This window comes from Chelmon rostratus, chromosome 12, assembly GCF_017976325.1.
Source record: "Chelmon rostratus isolate fCheRos1 chromosome 12, fCheRos1.pri, whole genome shotgun sequence".
NCBI lineage: Eukaryota > Metazoa > Chordata > Actinopteri > Chaetodontiformes > Chaetodontidae > Chelmon > Chelmon rostratus.
In genome coordinates, this window is record NC_055669.1 from 9,375,550 (window position 1) to 9,399,909 (window position 24,360).

General features: G+C 45.6%; 1 protein-coding gene across 1 annotated transcript; it reads left to right on the forward strand.

Annotated features, from left to right (window-relative positions):
• The first annotated feature begins 179 nt into the window (after positions 1 to 179).
• Positions 180 to 23,368, forward strand: hs2st1a (heparan sulfate 2-O-sulfotransferase 1a). The gene is made up of 8 exons (XM_041949243.1): positions 180 to 346; positions 529 to 702; positions 17,161 to 17,414; positions 17,533 to 17,618; positions 17,907 to 18,045; positions 18,591 to 18,688; positions 19,824 to 19,981; positions 21,239 to 23,368. The coding sequence occupies exons 2-8, from the start codon at positions 579 to 581 to the stop codon at positions 21,460 to 21,462; spliced, it is 1,083 nt and encodes a 360-aa protein (XP_041805177.1). The 5' UTR covers positions 180 to 346; positions 529 to 578; the 3' UTR covers positions 21,463 to 23,368.
• Positions 23,369 to 24,360: the final 992 nt, after the last annotated feature.

The window sequence follows — 24,360 nt, forward strand, 5'->3', positions numbered from 1 at the left end:
ACATCTGCTGTCTGAGCTCAGGTCAGTTTGAGAAGATTGACCAATCCGATTTGAACAGACAGTGATAGCCGACGAATAGAAAGCCTCAGCTGTATGGTGGACTGTTCATACACCCAATGGCCTGGGTGGTAGTAATAGTCTGTCCGCGGTGCGGTGGCGAACACACTGGTTGGGACAGGACAGCGCTACATGGGGGACGCAGGCGACAGCGGCTGGTACCACCGCTCCCACATCCAGGAGAGACAAATCTGCACTCTGGAGACATCTCTAGGGCTTTTCGGCGCTCTGCCATTGGGAATTGACTTGATGAAATAACCAAGCCGAGCATGAACACGTCACATTTGAGGTAACCAGAGGATTTGAACAGTGGGAGATAACCACACAAACACACACGCACACACACAGAGGGAGAAAGGGCCATGCACAGACACTCAGCCGCTTTGTAATCACCGTCGTCGCTGTGTGTGTGCATGTGTGTGTGTGTGTGTGCGCGCGCGCGTATGTGTGTGTGTGTCTGTCTGTTTTCAGCGTCCCCTCCTCTGAGCATGGACTGACCAAATCTCTCTCCGGATGATTTGATGGGGCTGCTCAGAGTCATGATGCCGCCCAAGTTGCAGCTTCTGGCGCTGCTGGCGTTCGCAGTGGCCATGTTCTTCCTGGAGAACCAGATCCAGAAGCTGGAGGAGTCCCGGGGAAAGCTCGGTAAGTTTAAGGGGCTGCAGCCCAACCGCAACCCCGTCATAGCTCTCCAGGAACACCACAGGCTGTATGTGAGGTCTCTCTCTTGGGTCAGTGTTAATCTGTGCATCACCACTGTTGTGCATTTGGCTTAATAGGGAACAGTGTGCTGAACTGAGTGGCACTTGATCCGCCACACATGCCTCATCCTGTGGCTCGGACAATGGCGCACAGTCAGGACATGTGGATCTGGGAGCTGTGCCGCTGAACTCTAGATGACTGTGAGACCAACATGTTGAACTTTGTTGAAAAACCATGTCATCCTAATCTGTGCAGTGCAGTGTGAGTTTGAGGAGGTGCTGCTGTCCTCAGCCAGTGACCCTGTGACAGAGACGCAGTGTGTGTTTGTGTGCCTCATTATTGATTCATCTGACATTTAGGTGCTGGGTTGGAAGTGATTCATCATTTGGTCTGTGCAGAGTCAAAAAGCATTGGAAGTTGCCATGACAGTTTACTGAAGCGCGAGGTGATGTCTTTGTGCAACCAGTAGTCCAAAACCCAGAGAGATTCAGTTTACACTGGCAGCAGAGAAAAGCAGCAAATCCTCACATTTGAGAAGCTGGACTTCATTTAAATTCATTTTATTCATCTAAACATTTGTCCTTGCAATTGAGATGAGAAGCAGCTGATTTGGACTGTGGACATGTGATGTTGGTGCTGCAGACTGGTGTTCTGGAGTCAGACTGAAAGGCGGGGTGGTCAGTGATGAGTGTGCAGTATATTGCAGTGCTAACAGGAAGCATCTTTGTGCTCAAAGAAAGTTTCGGTAATATTCTGCATGCGCGGGGGACGCCGCCCCACTGCGAGTCCTCGCCCGTTCCTTTACCAAACTCTTTCCTCTGATTGAAACGTGACTGGCGCTGCGTTCAAATCTCATTGCGAGCTCCCATCAGGGGCTCCGTCCCAATAAAGATCTGGGACATTGCAGGATTATCTCTCTGGTGCCTCCACTGAGGGGATTTTTTTTTTTAAGGAACAGCAGAGCGGTGCAGACACCCCGAGGGTGCAGCCAGCGTACCTCAGGGGTCCACACACCACCTCTTGTATCATTTGATGAGAGTGGGAGCCTGGCTCTGAAGACAGGCAGCCGAGAGGCCTATTTTCATAGCAGACATTTTGACATGTTCTAGCGGGGAAAGCACAGGTGCGATTAATAACATTAACAATGTTACCGCAGTGAATTCCATTTAGGTGAGGCAGTTCCTGGATCCTAGTATGCAAATGGCTTACAGGGACACTTAACGGAACAGAGAAGACATTAATGTTATTAGTAACACCTGTGCCTTCCCTACTTTGACAAGTCAAAATGTCTGCTGTGAAAAAAGTCCATTACATTTTAGCTGCTGCATATTTTGAAGGCCCCGCTCACCCACACAGGTGCCATTCTGGATGATTAGACCTCTGCTCAGAGAGAGGGTGGGAGTATCTGTGCTGGGAAATATGAGGTCACAGAACTTTAATTGTTTCTAAGAATGACAAAGGTGTAACAAAACTAATAACGCGTTCATGTGGTGTCGGAATAATTGGAGAAACGATTTTCCTCACATAAACGACAACTGAAAAGTCTGCACAAAGTTTGAAGTCACGGAGAGACTGGGGGGATTGGACCACCCGGGGATCACGTGAATGCACTGTAACTGTCGGCCTGTACAGACCCTCACAGTTATGACAAGAGGTCTGATTAGTCATTTTTCCTGTGAACTGTTGGTGGAAGAAAACAGGACATTTGTTGGCATCACCTTGGCTTCTAGAAACGGTGATGTAACTGTTCACTATTTCCTGAGGCTTTGTGGACCAAGCCATAATTCAGTTAATCAATTAATGGAGAACATTATCAGGAGATTAATACAAAATGAAAATAATCATTAGTTGCAGCCTTAATAAAACTAACAGTGCTATAAAACAGAGATAAATGACACTGCTGATAAAAAAACTGTTACAGATTAATTTTCTGTCAATTGATTAATCAAGTTATTTTTTCATCATTAGACATTTTTGTTTGATGACTTGAATGAGTTATCGATTCATCAGTGAACAGCATTTCAGCGCTGGTTAGGGCCTTAGATGGCATGCCACCTTGACTAGACTAGAGCTGAAACCAGCAGTCGATTAATCGATTTGTCAGAAAATTAATCTGCAGCAATTTTGTTGATCGAGTAATTGTTTAAAGCAGACAAACAACAAGTCACTTGTTCAAGCTTCTTAAATGTGAATATTTGTAAACTGAGAATCTTCTGGGTTTTGGACTGTCGGTCAGACCAAATAAGGAATTTGAATTTGCCAGCTTTTGAGTAGGATGTTGTTGGGGAATCAGTTTCCACTATTTTCTTATATTGTGCATCGGTTATGAAAGTAAGCGTTTGAAGTTTAAAATCACCAACCCTGAGGCTTACTGGTAGGCGAGTAATAGACAGGCTTTGTCAGATGAGGCTGTTGGGAGGTTTCCAGACCAGATTGTGAATAAAATGGCTAACAGTCATCTAACTGACTGAAGTATCGCAGCTGAGTTCTCACATGTTGAAACAATCAGGACTCTCGGGGGTATAGATGGCTATACTGGCCTGTGACATGGTTTACTGCTGCTGTAAAGGGCCATACTTTACACCCATTGAAAATCCAAACTCCCTCTCTCTCACACACACAAATACACACACACACTCCCGATGCTGAAACAGAACCTGAGAGGCCTTTACTCTGACTGCCCACCACCACGAGAATCTGTTGACTCGGCAAAAAGCGCTATGATGGATGGCCGGACTGAGCAGACGTCTGTATACTGGAGCTCTGAATTATGTGCTGCATGGCCAAATAGTTGTGACTGAGGCGTTCACCGGCACGATGCTGACAGACAGCCACAGGGCCGGTCACTTTACCAGGTACGCCTGCTGCAGGTCCATCTGTGCAACAATAACAGCCGTAACGATGACAGGTGGTGTCCAAACCCAAATTAGATCTCCATGAATGACTTGCGTGACGAATGTGGAGGGGAAAAAAAGACCTTCCTCTATCATGTTTTCACATGCTCACAATTAGCTTCATGCGGTATGGAATGACCGGCACCCTCTCCCCACAGCGTGGGATCCCATCTCCTGACACGCGTTTTTGAATCATTTCCCCTATTAGACACCTCCCGCAGGGCAGACAAGCTGTGATTTGCTTCCAAGCTAATCGTCGTCCCAAGGTTTCACCAAGAAGTCTCCTGCATTACAATCATGCCGCGATGCAGCTGTGCGTCCTGCTGTGGGCCTAATCCATTATTCTGACAGTCTTTCTCTCCGGCTGCTCACCGGCGGTGCTGCTGGCTGGGTCAACAGTAACGCAGGCTGACTGCAGGGATGGATGGGTGGAAGAATGGAAATAGAGTTTCTTTAATAAAGAGCCACGAACGGGGATTCAAGGCCACTTTCCCTGTCAGGGTTGCCGTTAGCTCTCGCTCAGTTCAGGCAATTTCAGAGCGCTCACCTTGGAGAGTTTCACGCCACTTTATTCTGAAGCCTGAGACTGACATTCCTGCATAATGTTTCATTGACGTCACACAGGAGACGAGTGCTTGAGTTTGATTCAACGGTGATTAGATAACCAGTCAACAAAATTTGATCAGTTGGTTAAAAGTGAAGTCAACCCAGATGACTTTTCCCGAGTCTGCACCTTAAAGGTCACAGCCACAAAAGTACTGAAAAGAGTTGTCCTGCCAGATTTCAAGTATGTCAGTTGTCAGAATGAAGTCCCAATAATTTGTGCTCGCCAAAAAGGTGAATCCTTATATGTGGGATGTAAAGCCCATTAAAATAATCCAATATTTTCTTTTGATAGTTCCTCCGTGCAGATTCAGTTGGCACTTGTGATGAAGTCAAATTCATTTCCATAGAATAAGACCTCACGTCCCTTCAGAATAAGCTCAGTAAAGACAATAACACAGACCATCAGCGGGGTGTATTGTGCAGAATATTTGTGATGCATTAATCCCAGCCACCAGTCAGTTCAGCAGGGCTTCTGAAACAACATTTTTTGAATGACTCCCATCTTTTTCTGGCTGAAAGCATGTTCATTACACACTTGAGCGCATCATTATTTGCGTAACATCTGTCCTTGCTACCTGCTTTCGTAGATTTAAGCCACTCTGTGTTTATTTCCTCAGGGAGAATATTCATCAACACGAAGAAAACCTTAGTTTTCATTCCAGGAGTCCAAGCTGATCAGCAGCTTTTCTACACTTCTTGATGTTTAAAAAATCAGTCAGTAACATGACTTGTAGCCGTAGGTGGGAGGTTAATTCTAGAGGGCAACTATGGTATATTGAGAACTGCGTAAATAGAAACGTTGCTTATAAAACTGTCACCTCATGGCCCTCGTAACTGGAGCAAACAGCCCCTTCACCCCTGTGCCCTGCGGGCCGCGTGAGGGCCATGTGCCTCACACAGCCAAGCAGGACAGATATTCAGAGACTCTTCTCTTTTTCGCCGCCTTTCATCTGCTGGCCGTTATTCAGCCTGATTAAAGGAATTCAATTTCCATCTGTTGCGTGGTGATATTTAGCTCCAGACACAAGCGGCTCTGTGATGAGCTCCGAGAGAGAAGAGAGACGCCGTTGAATGTCGAAGAAGGAAGGGGATGCATGCGCTCATTGTCCGAGCGTTTGCCGAGCCTGACGCAAGACTTTTAAGGATTCATTCATCGCCGCAGCCCGTCACTCCCGGGCTTCGGTTTGAATTTCGCTTTGATTGTCATGCCAAGCACTCGCAGCCTCGAGCCCACCCTCGGGGCTTCCGCCGCAGAGGGACCCAAGGTTCCAGCGAGGAATTTGCTCTTGAAAGGACATTGGTCAGGCATCGCTGGTCTGTCCTCATGCGCATGGACTTTGATCGGACGTCTTTATGCCTTGGAGCTGCCCCGCTTCTCAGACTCCTGCTGCACATCACTCAGCCTGTCGCTGATGAGACCTTGAGCCGCAGGTGTGTTTGAAGTTTTACTTTATTGATGATCCAAGCGTCTACCTGGTTCCTTTCACTCCTACACATTTGTCAAGTGTGTGTCAACCGGTGTGTGTGACTCACTCAAAGGGCTGCAACACCAAACAGCGGCTTCCTTTTGAAGCTAATTGGTGACACATCGGTAGCACTCAACTAGAGTGACCCTGTGGCTTTTCTGCAACTCCTGGCGCAAACCTCATCCTCCTAAATGTGTAGCCTCAGCCATTTCTTCCTCTCATTGTTCCCTTCTCCTTTCTTTGGACAGAGCACTCAGATTCCCTTTGAACTCTCCCTGACACCCCACATCTCTGTTTTTAGCTCCCCTAAAGGGTATAAAGAGTGCATGAGTCATTTGCTTTCACTCTGCACGTTGGCATCTGCTACCGTTAGCAGCCGCTCGCGTCTATGGTCTGGACCTGCCTGCTCTGAAACATGCCATTTGAGCGGCTAATGGAGAGGAGCCCACAGCGGAGATAGGCGTAGGTGTCGGGGATGGATTTGTTGTGGGAGGCGAGGGAGGAAGAGTGCTAATGGTCATACTGGGCTTTTGCTGTATTGTTAGAAGCAGGCCTTGATTAGGGCTGAGGATTTATGGCCCCTGGCGCGCACTTTCTCTGACGGGGAATGTGTTCCTGCAAAGTGGCGCGGGGTTTGCAGCTGTAGCAGGATGACGGACAGGCTAATCGGGCTGTTATGGACGGTTTCACACCCTGGGTGTAATTGGAGGCCGTTGGAGAAGAACACCCCGCTCTAGTACCACCCATCACCCTTCTCAGCTGGCCTCCCCCCAGCATTCCCTCCTCACCTCTTCACACAGACACTCCCTCCCCTTCGCCTTCTCCCCTCCATCTTCATTCCTTCCCGTGTTACTGCTGGACAGACCCGATAGATATCACATGGCACCAACACCACTGCAGACCAGATTATATTGAGCGAACTCTTGGGGACAAGCGGAGCTCTGACTGATTGCTGATGAGATAGTATTTAGTTGAGGTGATAAATCAGATGTGGGTCAGCAAGCCGGCCTGCACAGATGCTCAGAGTGAACATTGATCCAGAGAGCTCTACTGATGAGACTTTTCCTCATATGTAGTCTCTGTTTTTCATTCACACTTTAATGATGCAGCTACAAGATCAAATTTAGACTCTCTGAGGCTCACCTACTTAAAGCCTGTAGGTTTTTGACACATGATGGAGTCTGTGGTTGTAATCGTGACGGCGGGTGCTAGTTTCCTGTCCTCTCCTCTGCAGAGTTAGCAGGGTTTCTTTTTCACTCCTCCTCTGACAGGGAAACTGGGAGCAGCTAATAAACCTCTGTCATGATTATAACTTATAATGACAGTGCTCCCATCCAGCTCCTTCTGGATCAATAGTTGTAAACAACTTCTTTATTTGCGTGCTGAGTCTTCTCTGTGGTATTCAAATCCCTCCTGTGTTTTACTAACCCCGCTGGATGAGCGCCTGAAAAGAGAATATCCGCCGCTGGCTGCGGAAATAAGGTGCTATCAAAGGAGGAGGACGTGTGGAGGGAGGGAGGGAGGGTAGAAATGAAAAAGATGATTTAATTTTCATTGCGACACAGAAATATTTAAAGCCTCGGCTTGTGAAAATCATAAGCCAACAAAGACGCCTGCAGCATTTTTACAACCCATTTCATCAGCGCACGGAGGGATAAAGGAGGAAGGAAGGTGGTCGAGTAGCGCTGCCCTTCCTCTTCTTCCTCAGCCCCTGGTTCAACTTTGCTCCTATTAGCTGTAGAGTTGGCTTAAAGCTGCCTTTATCTTGTTTTCCTGTAATCTATCTCAAACCAGGCGTCACCAGGGACTGTAAAGGTGGTGCTACTTCAGTTTCCACTCTCTCTCTTTTCTCTCCGTCTGGGCGTCCTGTCCTCTCTTCCCTCCTCTCTCTCCTTCATTCTGTTGTCTCTTTGTGTGTCTCTTTCCTGCTCCTCAGTGTGCCGAATGGCGTGAGCAGCTTTGCCGAACTGCATGATATTCAACTTGAAGTTCATTAGACAGAAAACAAATAAGTACACTGCAAACAGCTGTGGCGTGTGTACGTGTTTGTGTGTGTGCAGCATCTTATTAATGAAGTGTATTGGTGGCTGAATATTCAGCTCCCACACTCAGACTGTCCCCCGCTGAGTGAGGATCAGCAGATTTATGCGTGTCTGCATCGTTTTCTCTCCAGCGTTGGGATCTTGTTTTCAAACACAACAGCGCATCGACTCAGTAACGCTACACACAAGCTTAATTGATTGAGCGTATTTTATTAGACTAGTGTCTGTATCTATTCCGTCCTGCCTCTGACTGATATTAATGGCACGCCAGTCCAATACATTGCTGCTGAGTCCAGCCATATTAACCAGATTGGGAATTGGCCAGACATGATTGATCCACAATAAATACTGTCTCTTTGTCACTGTTTTTTTTTTTAAACAAATGTAAATGCAGTTTTACAAACCTTCCAGAACAACATAATTAAAGCTGCTCCAGCATCAAAAATAATATTGCCGCATTAACGTCTTTACTTATCGGGGCAACTGACAATTATTTTCATCATTGATTAGTCCGCCAAGTACTCTGATTACTCCATCTGTCTCTTAGCCCATTAAATGTTAGAAAATAGTGCAAATGCCTGCCAAAATTTCCAAGAGCCCATGGTAATGTCTTCTCACTGCTTTGTTGCTCAGTTTACATTGAGTGCTGTATATGTACATGCGTTTATATTAACCTAGCAAATAACACATAATGAAACCGGTGTTGAAACATGCAAATAAATTCAAATAGGTAAAAAGCGTGCATGACTGTAATGTAACTGACTGAGCTCTGCTGTTTCTTTTCATTCTCACCTGTAAATCAGAATCTAAATTTGTGATTGTTTCGAGAGAAAAGAAGCTCCACCAATCACGCGTCAGAGATTGGTGTGCGTCATGCTAGAAGGGGCTAATGCAGCCTGGAGCCGCTAGCCTCAAGTAGAGATGAGGAGTGGGCTACAGAGGTCTGGTAAGCTCACTTCTTTCTAATTCCGTTCCATCAGATTTTTGCCGTTTCTAAACTTCTAGTCTTCAGCCCCAACCGACTCAAGTGATGTCAGGTTTTGCGCAGCTCCCTCTGGAGACACGAAAAGCTTCAAACAAGTTCTTCCACATATGCAGCAGAACTCTCCAACACCTGTAAACACGCTTGGAGTTCCCCTTTAATGTTGCTGTGAGTGTGACGCAGATGAATCGTATAAAACATGTTTTTATCATTTTCGAGCTCCTCTCATCTGGCTTATGGTGGTTTGACGGAGAAGCGGTGTGGATTTACAGCCTCATGCGACCTTCCACACAGAAGAATGATCCAAATCACTTCCACACGGTTTATTTCCAACCCAAAATCCTGAGTTTAGGCATCAGAATCAGTATCTAGACAGTCAAAGTCTGCTCATTTTATTACAGTGATCCACTGATGGCACACACAGTACAGCATCCTCGCTGGATAGATGGCCTGCAGATGCTGAATATAATGAGATGAAAGAAGGGAAGCAGAGAGCTAAGGAGATGAAAGGCACACAGATAAGCCTGCAGTGATGAAGTGATAACAAGTTGAACCGGTCTTGTTGCAGAGATGTTCTGTTTAACGGCGCTCTCACTCTGCAGCACGTTTCTGTGTGGGACAGATTCTCTGCGGTGTTCACCTGTCCCTCCCACTCTTCATTAAACCTATGAATAGCTGTCGTCTGCTCCGTCTAATAGAGTGTGGAGTTTTCCCTGGACTCCTATACATGCATTATTAATTATCTGTTACAGGGCTGCGAGACGGAGAGGCAAAGGGAACATCAGATATCTGGGTTGTAGCTTGCAACCAGATCTGCGCTGTTATGCAAACATTGTTTGTTGTTATATTAGGAAATGAGGGCTCTGAGCAAAACTGAGAGTTGTACAGTATTTCAGTGTGAATCTGCGTGCGCTCTGCTACTGTAATTTGTGCATTTCAAGTTTCTCCCACTTTACGCCGTCACAGATTTGACTGCGGTGTTAGAGCGGTTGAAGCGTTTAGCAGTGACAGAGACACTCCTGCTGTGATTTGTTTTCCTCTAACAAACGCATTTAATAGCTCTTCTCATGTCCACGGTTGCCCAGATATTTTCTCCTTCCTTTGAAGCACAAATGCCTCTGCTGGCTAATTCCCAGTGCTTAGTCATTGACAATCTGTGCCAAGATGAGATCCGTTCCAATCAATCCCCCACCCACCCCCCTCCACAACCTGTCAGACCTGCCTTTACTTAACAAGACAGGGGAATGATGGGATCTGCCATCTGTGTAAATTGCTCCATAATCTCATCTGACTGACTTTCTGATGAAGCAGACAGCACGCGGCCCTTCTTTACTCTTTCTGTTTTCCCAGACATTATTGGCTCACCTGTCAGACAACACTAAGGGCTTCGATCCCACAAAAGACATATTAGTGTAGGAAGTGGCAGGTCGAACCGTGATGATAATCATCTTAGTCTATACCGGATGCTTATCATTAGTGCAGCGCCATGCATTTAGACTAGGAATTATAAATGGGCCACACGCAGCTGGAGCTTATTTAATGTACCCCCGTGTTTAGTCGAACAGCTTGTTGTTCATCTGCCGCTCACAAACTCCACAGAGCGAAAAACAACCACCCCCAGCTGAGGCCTACACCTTTTAAGGTCATTTCTGAAGTTCCTACTGTTAACATCTTCCTCCTCAATGACGCTCAATGGAGTAATTATGGTCTCGAGACCCGTACCCCAAACCACTTCACCACTTTAAACTGTCCATACAGTGTTGTCTGCCAGCGCTGACAAGGGCGAGTTTTGTCTCTTCTCCACATCTGAGGAAGGCTTTGTCGGCATCCTCCGACAAACACACGCTTGTTTTCAACGTGCTTCTTCTGCAGGGAGGAAGAAAGTCATTTCCAGGCTTTTCAGGGTACACGACCTTTTCGCGGATTGTTTGTGCTGTATTAAACTCAGCAGCAGCATCTCTCTGGAGGATGGAGTGCCCCGCTCGCGTACCTGCCGTTGTGGGTGGAAATCCGGCTCATGACCTCAACAGCGTGCTCTCGCCCCTGTATTTTCCTCACCTTTCCTGCTCCCCCCTGCGCCGTCTAGTAAAAGCAGAACTACCGTGAAAGTCATAACAATGAAAAACTTTTCAGCCTGTGTTTATGGAGCCTCGCAAAGCTGCAGTGCCAAGTCCAGGACAGGAAATATCACGTCACCGTGAAACGTCTTATTTACGAGAATCTGCGATGTAGCCAGACGTTTTATTTTCACTACCTCACCTCGCTGGGCGCATCTGTTGATTTGAATTTTAATAGCAGAGCCTTTCTGTTGCTTCTACTGCAGCCTGACTTTGATACATTGTTCAGCACCATTTCCAGCATTCCCAATCAGATCAATCAAATTTCTTCCTTTTTATGATTGTCTAGAGGACAGAACAAATAGACACTCCCCAGATCTTTCTGTAGACGAGTCAGTTTTTATATGTCACCATTCATTGCTGCCTGTCATTCATGTAGTCACTCTCTGGATCACCAACAAGTCAAAGCAAGCAAACTGGCCGAGTACCTCAGACCCACAGGGGCTCTGAATGTGCCAGGTTTGCTGCTTGTCAATCAGATTCAGTCAAAAAATCCTCTTTAAGTACAATATCAAATAAAACGTACATGGTGCATGAATAGAAATTAGTTTAAAGCTGTATTTATTGATTATTCGACCACTTGGGGCAGGTGAACAAGTTCTAAACATGATATTGATACATTGGCATGTAGCCAAAGTGCTGGCAAACAGTTTCTTATTGACACGTTCAACATTTATCGTTGTGTTTTTAGCCAACTGGCGAACAATTTAAGGTCGGTATTCACTATCCTGTTTGTTCTGTTTTAGTCTCCACACAATCCTGAAAGAAATATGTGGCCCTTTAGCTTCTAAATGCTCCTCTTTATTCACCGACTAGTAGCTCACTTTGTCTGCCTGCTGTTTAATGCAGGGCAGGCAGTGGACAGTGGCTTCATGAAAGGTTTCTTTCCTGCTGCTCCTGGAAACTGCTGACTAGAGCTGTGAGACTGAACCAAACCATGTAACACTGCAGCCATTAAACCAAAACAATGAGCTGAAAGATGCTGAAGTGCAACCCCTTTTATATTATACATCAGACCCATTGATGATATAAGAAGTATTTGTTTGTGCAGCTTTAATGGAACTGCCACAAACCAACTGAGACACTGAAAACCTGGTCCAGCATTGTACTAGGCTGCCTCTAGGTGTCAGGCCACATAATGAAGCTGCCATGTATAGTCAGCTGTGTGCACTGTACTTAATGGAAACCTGAAGGCTACACAATGTATACACAACGCACAGAGGACCAGAGGTGGGGGATCAATAGGAGCCCAACAGCACACTCTTACCCTGGGCCCCCTATCAGTCTAATCCGGCCTTGCCACGGCTGTTATACACCATGATCATTTATCAATAGTCGATCAACTGTCTGACCCCAATTTGGTCGGTCTCCATTTAACTCGGCCCTTGTCCTTGTCTCCCTTTCTTCTCCTCTGCCTCGACTCCCCCACCTCTCCTCTCTCCCCCAGCTGTACTGTGGAGGACAGACCAGTGAATGAGACCCTTCATTGAGCGTCAATGTCACACTTGTGTGCCAAAGCCAGTGGGAAAAATGCCTCAACCTCAGCAACCCCCCGCCCCCCTTTTTCAAACAGTCCACCCGAACAATTGCACTTCGATGCAAGTGTGTTTCTCTCTTGTCTCCCTCTAATACAAGTGTTAATTTGAAAATCTGTGAAATAGCCTGTGCAGCATAAAAGTATTGGTGTCTAATTTGAAGTTGAAAGGAAGTATGTGTATGTCTCTGTTCCTGCTGTCAGAGTGAGCTTTTTAAAAGCTCTGAAGGCGGTTTGAATGCATCAAACACCTTTATGTTCACTTAATGAAAGCGCGCTCGTTTATCCGTCATCCTTTTCAGTTCTCTGCTGCCGCCAGTAGCGCTGAAAAGCTGCACAATAGATTCCTCTCGCACCGTGCTTCATATTCCTTGTCATAACTTAAATAACAACGGTAATGCAGGTTCTGGCTGTCTTCAGTTAGGCCCGAATCTCCGCCCATCAGCCTGACTTTATTCCTGTTTCCTGCAATAATCCGCTCTGCTAAATGGATTTGAAGACTGAATTAGAATAATTAGGAATTCGGAAGTGCACAGTTGTGTGTGCTCATGAGTGCCGCAGTGGTGACATAACGGTCCCCCCTAAACCTGGCACAGCAAAACAGCACCGTGCATCCAAGCCTGTACGGAGGGAAGAGGTAGAAAGAGCACCAGCAGCAGGCGACTAACTCGATTTTTATACAGCAGCAACCTAGATCTCCTCCCTGTCATCCTTCATTGATTTTGCAATCCAGTGGCATCCAAGCAGAACCATACAAGCCATACACCTCAGTCTGCCACTGATAGCCAATCTCTATTACCCACCTAGCCCAAGGCTTCGGTTCGAGGGGCTAACCCTCTCAGGGGGAGCAGACAGAGGGAGAGAGCTCCGACTGGCGGATCGGCGCGATGATGGATTTACGAGCTGCTTGGAGAAAGGATCATCTTCTCTCCTCCACTTTTATTATCCCATCAGATCTCACGTGGTAGCAATAATACACGGCGGCCTGTCACATTTTGCGAGATCTGGCGGCGAATATGAATGATGATTTCAAATGCTTGCGTCTAATCAGCCGCGAAATTGCTTCAGTAAATATGTTCAACTACCAGCGCTCTGTCTTCCTCCTGTCTCTCACTTTGAATGAAACTCGGAGTAATAGGCTTGTAGTTGTCACAATGTTTAAGACCCGTGTTGGCTTCACGGTTCATAATTAGCTTTTAATGCACAGAGACGCCTTGAGGGGAGGAAACTGACGGAAATGTGGTATGAAAGGAGGCCTGCTGTGTGGCCATAGTAATTCAGGCTTTTGTTCTCTAATTAAATGACCTCTGAAGGGAGCACTGAGCTTAAGTTTGTGTGTGTGTGGCGCCCTCTGATATGGAGGTCTGTGCCAAGTGTATTCAGCCTCGCAATGAATAGGGCGTCTACTACAAAGCCTAAGAAGCCCTCTCCGTGCCCGCTTCGCCTCCTTGTTGGCTGTTGGACATTTGCCACAAAACACCATGTCTTTAACAAGTGGTTTGTGGGCCCCTTTGCATAGTTCAGGACATTGTAGTTAGGGACAAAGTAGCGCCCGGTCTTTTCTCACTCTCCCTCACCTCCTCGGAAAAAAGACTGAGAAACTGGCGGCCGTCCTTGAGCTTGAGCTACATAAAAGCTTAAATGCTTGAGAAAGCTTACATGATGATGCATGTTCTCCTGTTTGGCCTTGAAGATACCAGCAGTTCAAAAATATGAGGGACATAAAAGAAGTCTGCAGCATCAGAGGTTCAAGTGTCAGCTCAATCAATTAAAAGATCTTTTCTGACTCACCTGTAATGGTATCAAGCCATGTAGCTATCTTTTGTACTACTGGTCCATCCAGTTAATGAGATATTCTGCCAGCATAATGGAGGTGTATGGAATTTAATTTGTGGCGCTCACAGCATTAAAACAATGCTCTACAGCAAGATCTCTTTCAGAGGCAGCGTCCCCGTTACTCCGGATAATCCCCAGACCTCGCTGTCAACAGTTTTCATTGTGAGTATTCCTTCAGCGGGAAGTAGTTCCAGTGAAAAGTGTTGACAGCGAGGTCTGGGGATTATCCGTAGTAACGGGGACACTCTCTGAAAAGAACACACCACTGTTGCTTTTGTTTAATGTGTTGCTCACAGCACTGAAAAATGACAAACTTAATTCCATTTACTGTTCTTCACTGTGGGGGAGAAATCTCAGACGGATATCTCAAAACCTGGGCAAACCTCTGCAGGTGAGTGAGGAAGGACTGCATTTTTTACATTTTTTTTAACCATTTGAGCCCCTTAAAACGTGGTATTCCCATTAAACATTAAATATTCATGACTCAGTCAGTAGCGAGGTAAACCTGCATTAACAGATTTTTTTCGGGGGGTGGGCACTTAGGACACCGTGACATGCGCTACATTATTAACACATTTTAAATCGATATGTGATGGTATTTAAGAGTTTCCTGTTTAAACACACTCCTTTTTTTTAGCTCTGTTTTGGCCTCCACCACCTCCTGAGGAAAATATGTGTGCCTTTAGCTGCAAAATGCTAGTTGCTAACTTTGTCTGCCTGCTGTTTAGTGCAGAGGAGGTGGCGTACAGTTTTGGGGGGGAGCTTCAGAAGTGTGTGCTGCTGCTGCTGCTGCTGCTGCTGGAAACAACAGGGCAACATGACCAGTGAGAATAGCACAGATAGCACACAAATACATGTGAAGTAAACACAGCTGGTCCAAGTTTGAAGAAAGAAAGACACAATGTTCCCATCATAGCCCATCGCTCACAGTAAGAAGAAAAGGATTGAGATCATGTGTTTTCAGGACCTTTCCGACTGTGAAGCAGACTTTAAATTCTTCAGACACCTGGTACTACGCATCGAACATTTATGACTTGCATTGTCACGGGTTGCACTGACTCTATCTGTTGAATGTCACGGTCGCTCTCTGTCTCGCTTCACTTCACCATAAAAATAACCCTAAAAGGACATTTGAGCCCGAGCAGTAAGGTTCCAACATAGCAACTGTTATCGCTGTTGTTGTTGGCTAATGCGTGCTTTGGATGGACGCGTGAGCAAATGTCTCTGTCACAGTTGTTCCGCACGCCGACAGCCCTCAGCCATTACAACCACCTGGCACGTCTCCCTGCCGTCGGCCCCGAGCGTGAGGAAGCGGCGCGGCTCCGTCCGTAACCAGATCCAGCTTTGATGAGTGGAACATTAACAGCTGCTCAGGAGGGCGTAAGAGAGGGGGCAGCGAGAGTATTTCTGTGTGCGTTGTTGTGTGCACGCCCACGTGTGTTCGCACAGATGAAGGAGAGGGCGGCGGAATCGCAGATGACATCTTAATTGGCCTCCGGTGCCAGATGCCAGCCTCTAAAGCCAGGCCAGGGCAGCCCGGGCTGCAACAGTGTCCCAGCAGCCAGGCAGGGCTTTAGGCAGAGCTTTAGGGGCCCACTGGCTCCACTGAGTGCTCCCACGGGTATTAGGTGCACAAGTGTTGCTGCCTCCCCTCCTCTCACACACACAAACGCCCTTCTTCTCCTCTGCTCCGTCCTTCCTGCAGAGCACTCCGAGGCATTGTCAACACCAGTCAATCTGAGGCAAATTCAAACAGAGAAAAGCCAGAGGGCAACAAAAGCCTGGGCGTCTTTGTGCTGAATGTATTCACGCTGAGGCACCGAGGTCTGGCTTTTCTGCAGCTTCATGCAGTGTTTGGATTGAGATAACCCCCTCCTCCCCAACCTCTGCCCTCCTCATTTACAGCGTATTGATGTCCTGTAAACGTCCAGTTAGATATCAGGTAACTGTAGCCTTACCGTCTAACTACCAGCCTCTGACCTGTAGCCTGTCACCTCTTGCTCTTCACCTTTTCACCCTTGTTACATGATGCTTTTCTCAGAGGTAGGGGAAACTAGGTCAGATAAATCACTTCCCACTATCTAGAGGCTCTGAAGCACACAAAAATGTTCTTGGCCATGACTACATTTATTTGAAGTAAAATGGGAGCACGCAGATACTTCACTCCGCAGTTAAATAAGTGAAAATAAGGTAGGTGACTGATATTAAAGTTGAATCTGATTAGCGAACAAGAGAGCAGCCTATTTCACCGCGGCGTGAAATAGGCTGCTCACAAAATGATTAACTAATATTCCTGTTTGACATTATTCTTGATCCTTGGTGTGAAGCGGGAAAGCAGTTTCCGCTGTCTGCTCTCCAAAAGAGACTGTGCTCAAATGAAATGGAAATCCATTTTTAATAAAGTTACGGTTAAGTGTCTCACACAGCGGTGTCACCTCAGACAAGGACGGAATAATATCTCAAAGGGTTCGTTCGTGTTAACTGGATCAGCCTTGAATTTAAGTCTGAAATTTTGCCACAAAGGTATCAGATGTGAGGGTTATTTGAGCATAGTTACGAAACATGTTCGAACAGATTGAATTTAAGCAAAGATGTGGAAGTTGGAGATGATTGTGTTTGTGCTTGGAAAACCAGTGTGGCACTCAAGTTAAACACTTGAGTGCCACTCCTTTTTCCATCTTGCTGCCTTTTTAGTATTTATACGTATGTGGTTCTTTCTGGCACACGTTTTCTATTCACTTATTCTGCTCCACAGAGAGGTCAGAGGGCAGGAACAGCTCCTGCAGCTGGTTGGAGTCTGTATAATGAGTAACTCACTGAAGGACATTTTTGCGCACCATCCTTTCCTCGGTATTAAACCAGCACAAAACTTTGCCCTTTTGCCCTGAACTCACCTATATCCAATTTCCTGTCACCCCCCCCAGAAAGAGCCATCGCCCGGCACGAGGTACGAGAGATCGAGCAGCGACACACGCAGGACGGTCTGCGGGAACGGGACACGTCGGCCTCATCGTCGGCCGACAGCGAGGACGACATCGTCATCATCTACAACCGCGTGCCGAAGACGGCCAGCACCTCCTTCACCAACATCGCCTACGACCTGTGTGGGAAGAACCACTACCACGTCCTGCACATCAACACCACCAAGAACAACCCGGTCATGTCCATACAAGACCAGGTCAGAGCTGTGACTGACCCCCTTTCAGCTTGTGTTGTCTATAGTCACTGTTTGGTGAAGTGTGTGTACTAAAAGCGCATTTCATCCATTGTAATAATGTGTTCTTTGTTTGGTTCAGGTGCGGTTTGTAAAGAATGTGACTGAGTGGAGGGAAATGAAGCCAGCCTTCTACCACGGGCACGTCTCCTTCCTGGACTTCACCAAGTAATGCTGCTGTCTTGCAACAGTCTTTTAATGACAACACTGTTTGTTCACAGTTTATTCGCCCTGCTGTGGCTTTGTGCAGGTGACTCCACCTTGTGGTCATTTACAGCTTTTCACTCACACAGTGTAGGGTCATGATGTGAATGTAACACAGTAACACTGCTGAACCTCCGTATGTTTCAACAGAAACAGCCACATTATTGAGCTCTTAAACCTGCTAACTGTAGAATTAATCTTGAATTCAAGTGCTGTTCAGTACTTCAACCCATTGACTGTCACGTCTCTCAGGTTTGGGGTGAAGAGGAAGCCCATTTACATAAACGTGATCCGGGACCCCATTGAAAGGCTGGTGTCCTATTATTACTTTCTGCGTTTTGGGGACGACTACCGGCCCGGCTTGAGACGCAGGAAACAAGGAGACAAGAAGGTTGAAATCCTGAAATACACTCATTCTCTTGTTTAAAAGATAGATTCACAATTTTTCAAGTCTGCCTTATAACAATAGTCTGAAGTCGGATTATTGGTTCTTGTTGGTGTTCAAACTGGCCATTAATAATGCACTTTAAATGGAAGTGACGGGGGACAAAATCTGCAGTCATCTACAGTTCTGTGAAAAAATGTATTCAAAGGTTTATCTGAAGTTAATATGAGGCTTCAGTCTGAGTCAGTAGTCGAGGAAGAGCAGCACAGCAAATTCTTAACACACTGCAACAGACTTTGATGCCTCATCTTGGCTTCAGATAAACTTTGGAATAGATTGTTGCATGGAACCAAGACTGGATTTTGTCCCCCATCTCTTATATTCAAGACACATGAAGACTAATGTCCTGTAGCAGGAGGGGACAAACAGCAAGCAAAAACCTGTTTTGATGTTCACATGGGCACCTGACTATTGTTTTAAAACAGACTATAATCCCAGTCCCAATGAAGTGTTTTCCTCAGAAATGTTCATGCATTGAGTTTGTGTTGCAGACGTTCGATGAATGTGTATCAGCCGGAGGCTCAGACTGCGCCCCTGAGAAGCTCTGGCTCCAGATTCCCTTCTTCTGTGGTCACTACTCTGAATGCTGGTAAGACTTCAAACACCTGCGCTGCACCCAGTCCAGATAACACCGAGTCGGAACTGGTGATCTTCAGGGTCTCTTGTATTGTCGTAGTGTTATCTGAAATGAGAGGAAGAAAGCTCATTAATCTCATGAGCAGATCAGATGATCCCTCTAACGAGTATTTCCCGATTAGCCAAAGCTACTTCTGTTTTAGTAACATTTGCTTAAAGCTACAATGCGTTCTTTAAGTTTAATGTCTTCAGTATGAATGATTTAACGCAGGCTTTAGCACCACGGTATAACAACTTACTCGATGTTGGTTTTAATCTTTTCAATGGGATTTGTTGGCGATAACAAAAACACAGAGTATCAGCAACATTATCCTGTCCTCGTCTCAGGCAGGTCACATGTTTCAGGAGGGCTGGTGTATCTGTTTTGTTTCATAATGGACCACATTAACCCTCATACCCTTTTCTATCAGTTCTGCTACACTCATCCTCTCAAGGTCTGCGATAGCGCTCTCAGCCTTGATTCCTTCTCTCGACGTGACGATCTGTATCAGTCTCTCTGCCTTCACTCTTCCCTCTCACTCTCCTTAGTCTCTCCTTCACTCCGCCCTCCGTCTTCTAACCAGCGAAGATGCAGATTACCGACTGAAGATCTGAGTTTCTAGGATTCATTCACTGTGGTGCACTAGCAGTTAATTAAAGTAGTGGAAAGCACCTTGGAAACATTCAGTAAATACTGAAGACAAGAAGGTGAAGGTGCTGCCGCTCTTCTAATGCTGTGTTTAACAAGGCTTTGCCAAAAAATTACTTTATATGTTTAAACAGTCTGCTTCCTCCTTTATTATCTAATTCCCTGACCATGACAACACCTGCCACTGCTACTTCCCCTTCCTTCCTGCCTCTCTCCTCCATCTTCTGGTCCTCTTTTTGTCTCAACCCTCTCTGGACTGTGTTCACATCTCACTTCATCATTTGTCCTGTCACTGTCTTTGTACCCTTCAGCTCTCCTCTGCTGCTCTTTAGTCACTATCTTCATCCTCTCCATTGCTGCTCTTTGCAAATGTGATAGTTTCACATCCAGCATCCAGCTGACACTATTTTATCAGAATATGAAGAGAACTAATCACACACGACGCACATGATCTCTGCAGGAACGTGAGAAGCCAGTGGGCTCTGGAGCAGGCGAAATACAACCTGGTGAATGAATACATGCTGGTCGGAGTAACAGAAGAGCTGGAGGACTTTGTCATGATGCTGGAGGCCGCGCTGCCACGCTTCTTCAAAGGAGCCACCGACCTGTACAAAACAGGTGCCGTTTGCTGTTACCTTCGTATCCCTCACCAATATTAAAACATACAGAAAAGCAGCTTAATGGCTCGTTCACATTGCAGTGCTAAAATGTGTGTGTCTGAGTGCTGTGGTTGCATATTAGCGGTTGGAATTGCGCCTCTGAGAATTCAGTTGTGATCAATATGCGCTCATGCCTCTCGCTGATGTAGTTACAGATTAGTTACAACAAGTGCAGCCGGAATGAATAATAGAGAGCACAGCAGAATGAAATCTGACAGTGATGCAGATGAAAGTATGATGTTCATTATTTTTAGCAGCAGATAAACCAAAGTACTCAAGTTAATCAGGTATGTGTTTAATGAATTTGGAGACTAAGTTTCTGTTCGGATGCCGTAAAGGCTCAGTTATCACATTTTTGCTGACTGGCAATCTTACGAGGAGCTTTAAGAGATGCCTTTGCCTTTCATTCGGTAAAATTGTGGATCGGCCTAAAGAGAAATATAGAACACATCAGACCCAACTGAAAGCTGTGCCATGTCGCCACAATGATCAGTTCAGACATTTTGGGAAATACTCTTATTGGCTTTCTTGCTGAGAGTTAGATGAGGAGATTGATACCACTCTCATGTTCTGGTAAAATATGAAGGGTCAGCCAGCAGCCACGTAGCTTATCTTAGCACAAAGGCTGGAAATAGCCTGCCCAGCTCTGTCCAAAGGTAGAAAAATCTGCTAACCGGCTCCTGGCTGTACCTTCACTTTTACCATTTGGATATGAGAGTGGTATCGATCTGCTCATCTCACTCTCAGCAGGAAAGCAAATAAGCAGATTTCCAAAAACATGAAACTAACGCATTCAGGATGTCCTGTATAAAGCAAGCTAATTTGTGAATTCATATACATTTTATTTCACGTGCAGATTTTATACTTGGATATGATTTTAAAAACTTAGAGCATACTTTGCATTGCATGTGAGAATCCTCACGTGGGTAACAGGCACGTGTTATTGATCCTGCAGTTTGGAGCTCATATTGTGAGGGGTTTAGTTGTGGCATGTGGAGATGAGTGCGTTTTAAGTTGCTTAGAAATTGTTTCAATGAATTTTCGAGAAGTAGTAACAAAAACGGAACGACTACATCTGAAAAGCTACTACTACAAAATCAGATTGTAGTAATGCCCACATTAATATTAAACATAATAGATTGCATGTGTATATAGAAGCTGAATCACTGAGTTCATGCACCCGGACCGCTTTAATCCGCCTCTCCTTTCATCACAGGGAAGAAATCCCACCTGAGGAAGACCAGCGAGAAAAAGCCGCCCACAAAGGAGTCTATCGCCAAGCTGCAGCAGTCAGACATCTGGAAGATGGAGAACGAGTTCTATGAGTTTGCACTGGAGCAGTTCCAGTTCGTCAGGGCACATGCTGTCAGAGAAAAGGACGGGGAGCTCTACCTGCTGGCGCAAAACTTCTTCTATGAGAAAATCTACCCCAAAAACTAAGGAGACACATGTCTGTGGAAGAGTGTGGAGGGGACACTTGATACAGGCTCAGATGTGCAGCCTGAAAAAGAGACGGAAAGTGAGCCTGCTGGTGACTGTGTGGCTGGTACAGACGTGTGATTGCAGCATAATGTGGAGCTGCAGAACAATCCGGCTCTGACGCAGCGATCAGACTGGCGCCCGCTCCGTTATTCCTGTCCGTGGCAGCCAACTGGACGAGGAGCTCGCGTTTCGTCAGCAGGTTGCGTTCCCAGCAGCCCCCACCTCCACCCCCACCCCACAAGCCTCCATTCCCTTTCACTTCCATTTCAAAGGTCGTCCGCGCAGAGGGCCTCCGCCGGCACATGTTCGGTGACGGCCTGTCCAACAGCTGGTCGGACCTCGACCCCTGATTGGCTCGGCTGTTCTCCGATCCAAACAAAACATTTTCATTGGCTCTGTACTGTTTGGTTGTGTTTGATTGTATTTTAACTCTTTACTATGGTTGTCTTTTGTATGTAAAGGCGGTGACATTTTCCACGGTGAAACAACATCCCCATGCCTCACCACTACTACTAACTTAAAGAGATTTTAAGTGTAAGAAATTGACTACTGTGCTGTATTATTGGACTTGAACGAGAACTTTTGAGGTTTTTATGAAGTAAAAATCCTGTGGCCATGGACTATTTGCTGGGGCAAGTGTATGTTTTATACTGTACTTGCTGTTTTGTTGGAAGCCTCGTAATGTGCAGCTTTGCCCAGAGGCTTCTCCTCCGTCATGAAGGAAGCATTTACACATGATATCATTGAAGTGTTTAAAAACACTAACGTGAAGATGCTGCTGCTGTAAATATTTACTACTTTTTCAGTCTGTTGCCACAGTATAAAATCAACCAATTTATACTGTTAACGCCCTTATAAAGTTATTGTGCATTTTATTGTCATGTACATTTGTTTAAACACTTTCATTTCACTTTTTGTCTGCATTTTATTTTTTGTCGTTATTTTCATTGTTGAACCAGGTAAACATGGCTGGTCACTGATATGCTACTTTGCTGCTTAAAGGAATATTCCAACATTTAATTTCATTTAATAATACAGTATTTGCTTTCTTACCAAGAGTTAGATGAGAAGCTCAATACCAATCTGATATCAGTCCTTTAAATCTAAGGCTACAAACAGCAGTTAGCTTAGATTAGCATAAAGACTGTAAATAATGGGAAACAGCTGTTACTTCCACATAACCCACCACCACCACTGCAAAATTGTTTTTTCACCTCACTTTTTGTATGGATTAAACTAACTACACATAACATGTTAGAGGTGCTGGTGGGTTAATTTTGTTCCTTTCGAACAGAGCCAGGCTAGCTAGTTCCCCTTTTTTCCAGTCCTTGCGCTAAGCTAACTAGCAGCAGCATTATATTTGATGTTGATGTTCTAAGCAAGGAAGCAAATTTCCCCAAAATGTTGAACTATTCCTTGAAATCTCTGCTGTTTGTCCATATTAAAGACAGTGGCAGGGTTGGTAATGACTTTGCTAATTTGCTTGTGTGCTTCTCTTCACTTGTTTATTTGAAGGTTAGATTTATTGCGGTTTTAATGGCCTTTTACTGGCCAATTAAAGTTCTTCTCTACCCCCCATAAATTGCTAGCTAACAGCTGGAAAAGTTTAAAGTGACATAATGTCGCCCTCACAACTAACTCTTATCGAAAAGGTGTGCTCCTGTGAAAGCAAAAAAGAAAAACTTGCTTCGCCTGGAAGAGCTGCACAGAATATTTCTACCGATTGTACTGTCACATCACGATACCTGAAGTACACAGATGAGTAGCTAGTGATTTTCATCTGGGGACATACTGTAGTTTGTGTGCCTTCTCTCCACCCAGCTCTCCGTGTGTCGCAGCTTTGTCAGGTGGAGCATAAAAACAACATGGCTGTTTTCATCTTTTGATTGCCAAAAGAAATATACAGAACGTTTTGAAAAACTACCAAAGATGCATGTGTGTTCCTTAATTCAATCTGAATGCCCGTGCATCATCATCATCATCAACAACAGGTGCAACGAAGCAAGGAGTGGGAAAGACAGATAAAGCTGCTACCGTGAAAATGAAAGCTGGATTATTTCAGGGCTGGTATCCTGCAGAGGGAGATAAAGAGCTGCCAGGTCTGCTCCTGCTGCTGACTGTGTGTGTGTGTGTGTGTGTGTGTGTGTGTGTGTGTGTGTGTGTGTGTGTGTGTGTGTGTGTGTGTGTGTGTGTGTGTGTGTGTGTGTGTACACACATTTTTTTTACATCCTTTCCATACCCTCCTGGACTATTTCTTCTGCATTTGATGCAGTGAGTTAAATATGTCTCTGCCATACAACTGGCAACAGTATGTTGGCATAATACTGTGGCACTTGTTGTGCCAAACAGAATTTCTATGTTCAACATTTTTTATTGTTTTTTTAGCAGCTGTCTTGCTGCAAAAACAATATTGCAAGGAAATATTGCAAGCACTAAAATAGGGACATGGTTATGTGAGACGAGGAGTCACCAGAGGCCAGAGAAAGTGTATATGAGGCAGTGCTGTCACTCAGTGTTACTCATCCCTGCTGTCAGATAATCCCTGGACAGTCGTCAGTTTATTGGACTCATCTCCATTAATCTCAGATTGTTCTCCAGTTACAGCTTACTGGTTTTGGCCCTCTGACCCAGATAATCATGCAGGGTGTCTACTTTGGAGCTTTAGTTACAGGTTGCTTTTTAAAGGCCGACCAGGAGCATCTTACTGTTAAATGCTCCTGATGTTGTTTAGGACTCAGCGTTAAACCCTCTGAGGCTTTTTATGAGGTTGTAACATGAACAATCAGGGGCGGCTGCTACAGAAAACTGAAACCACCCCAAACATTTTAGCACCTTTTAGTATATTTCTGTCTTGAC

Bases quoted from the DNA above. Each gene is read 5' to 3' on its own strand.
- hs2st1a (XM_041949243.1), top strand. From the start codon at position 579: ATGGGGCTGCTCAGAGTCATGATGCCGCCCAAGTTGCAGCTTCTGGCG. The intron at 17,619-17,906 runs GTAATGCTGCTG...CACGTCTCTCAG, and splicing joins TCCTTCCTGGACTTCACCAA to GTTTGGGGTGAAGAGGAAGC. The intron at 19,982-21,238 runs GTGCCGTTTGCT...CTTTCATCACAG, and splicing joins CACCGACCTGTACAAAACAG to GGAAGAAATCCCACCTGAGG.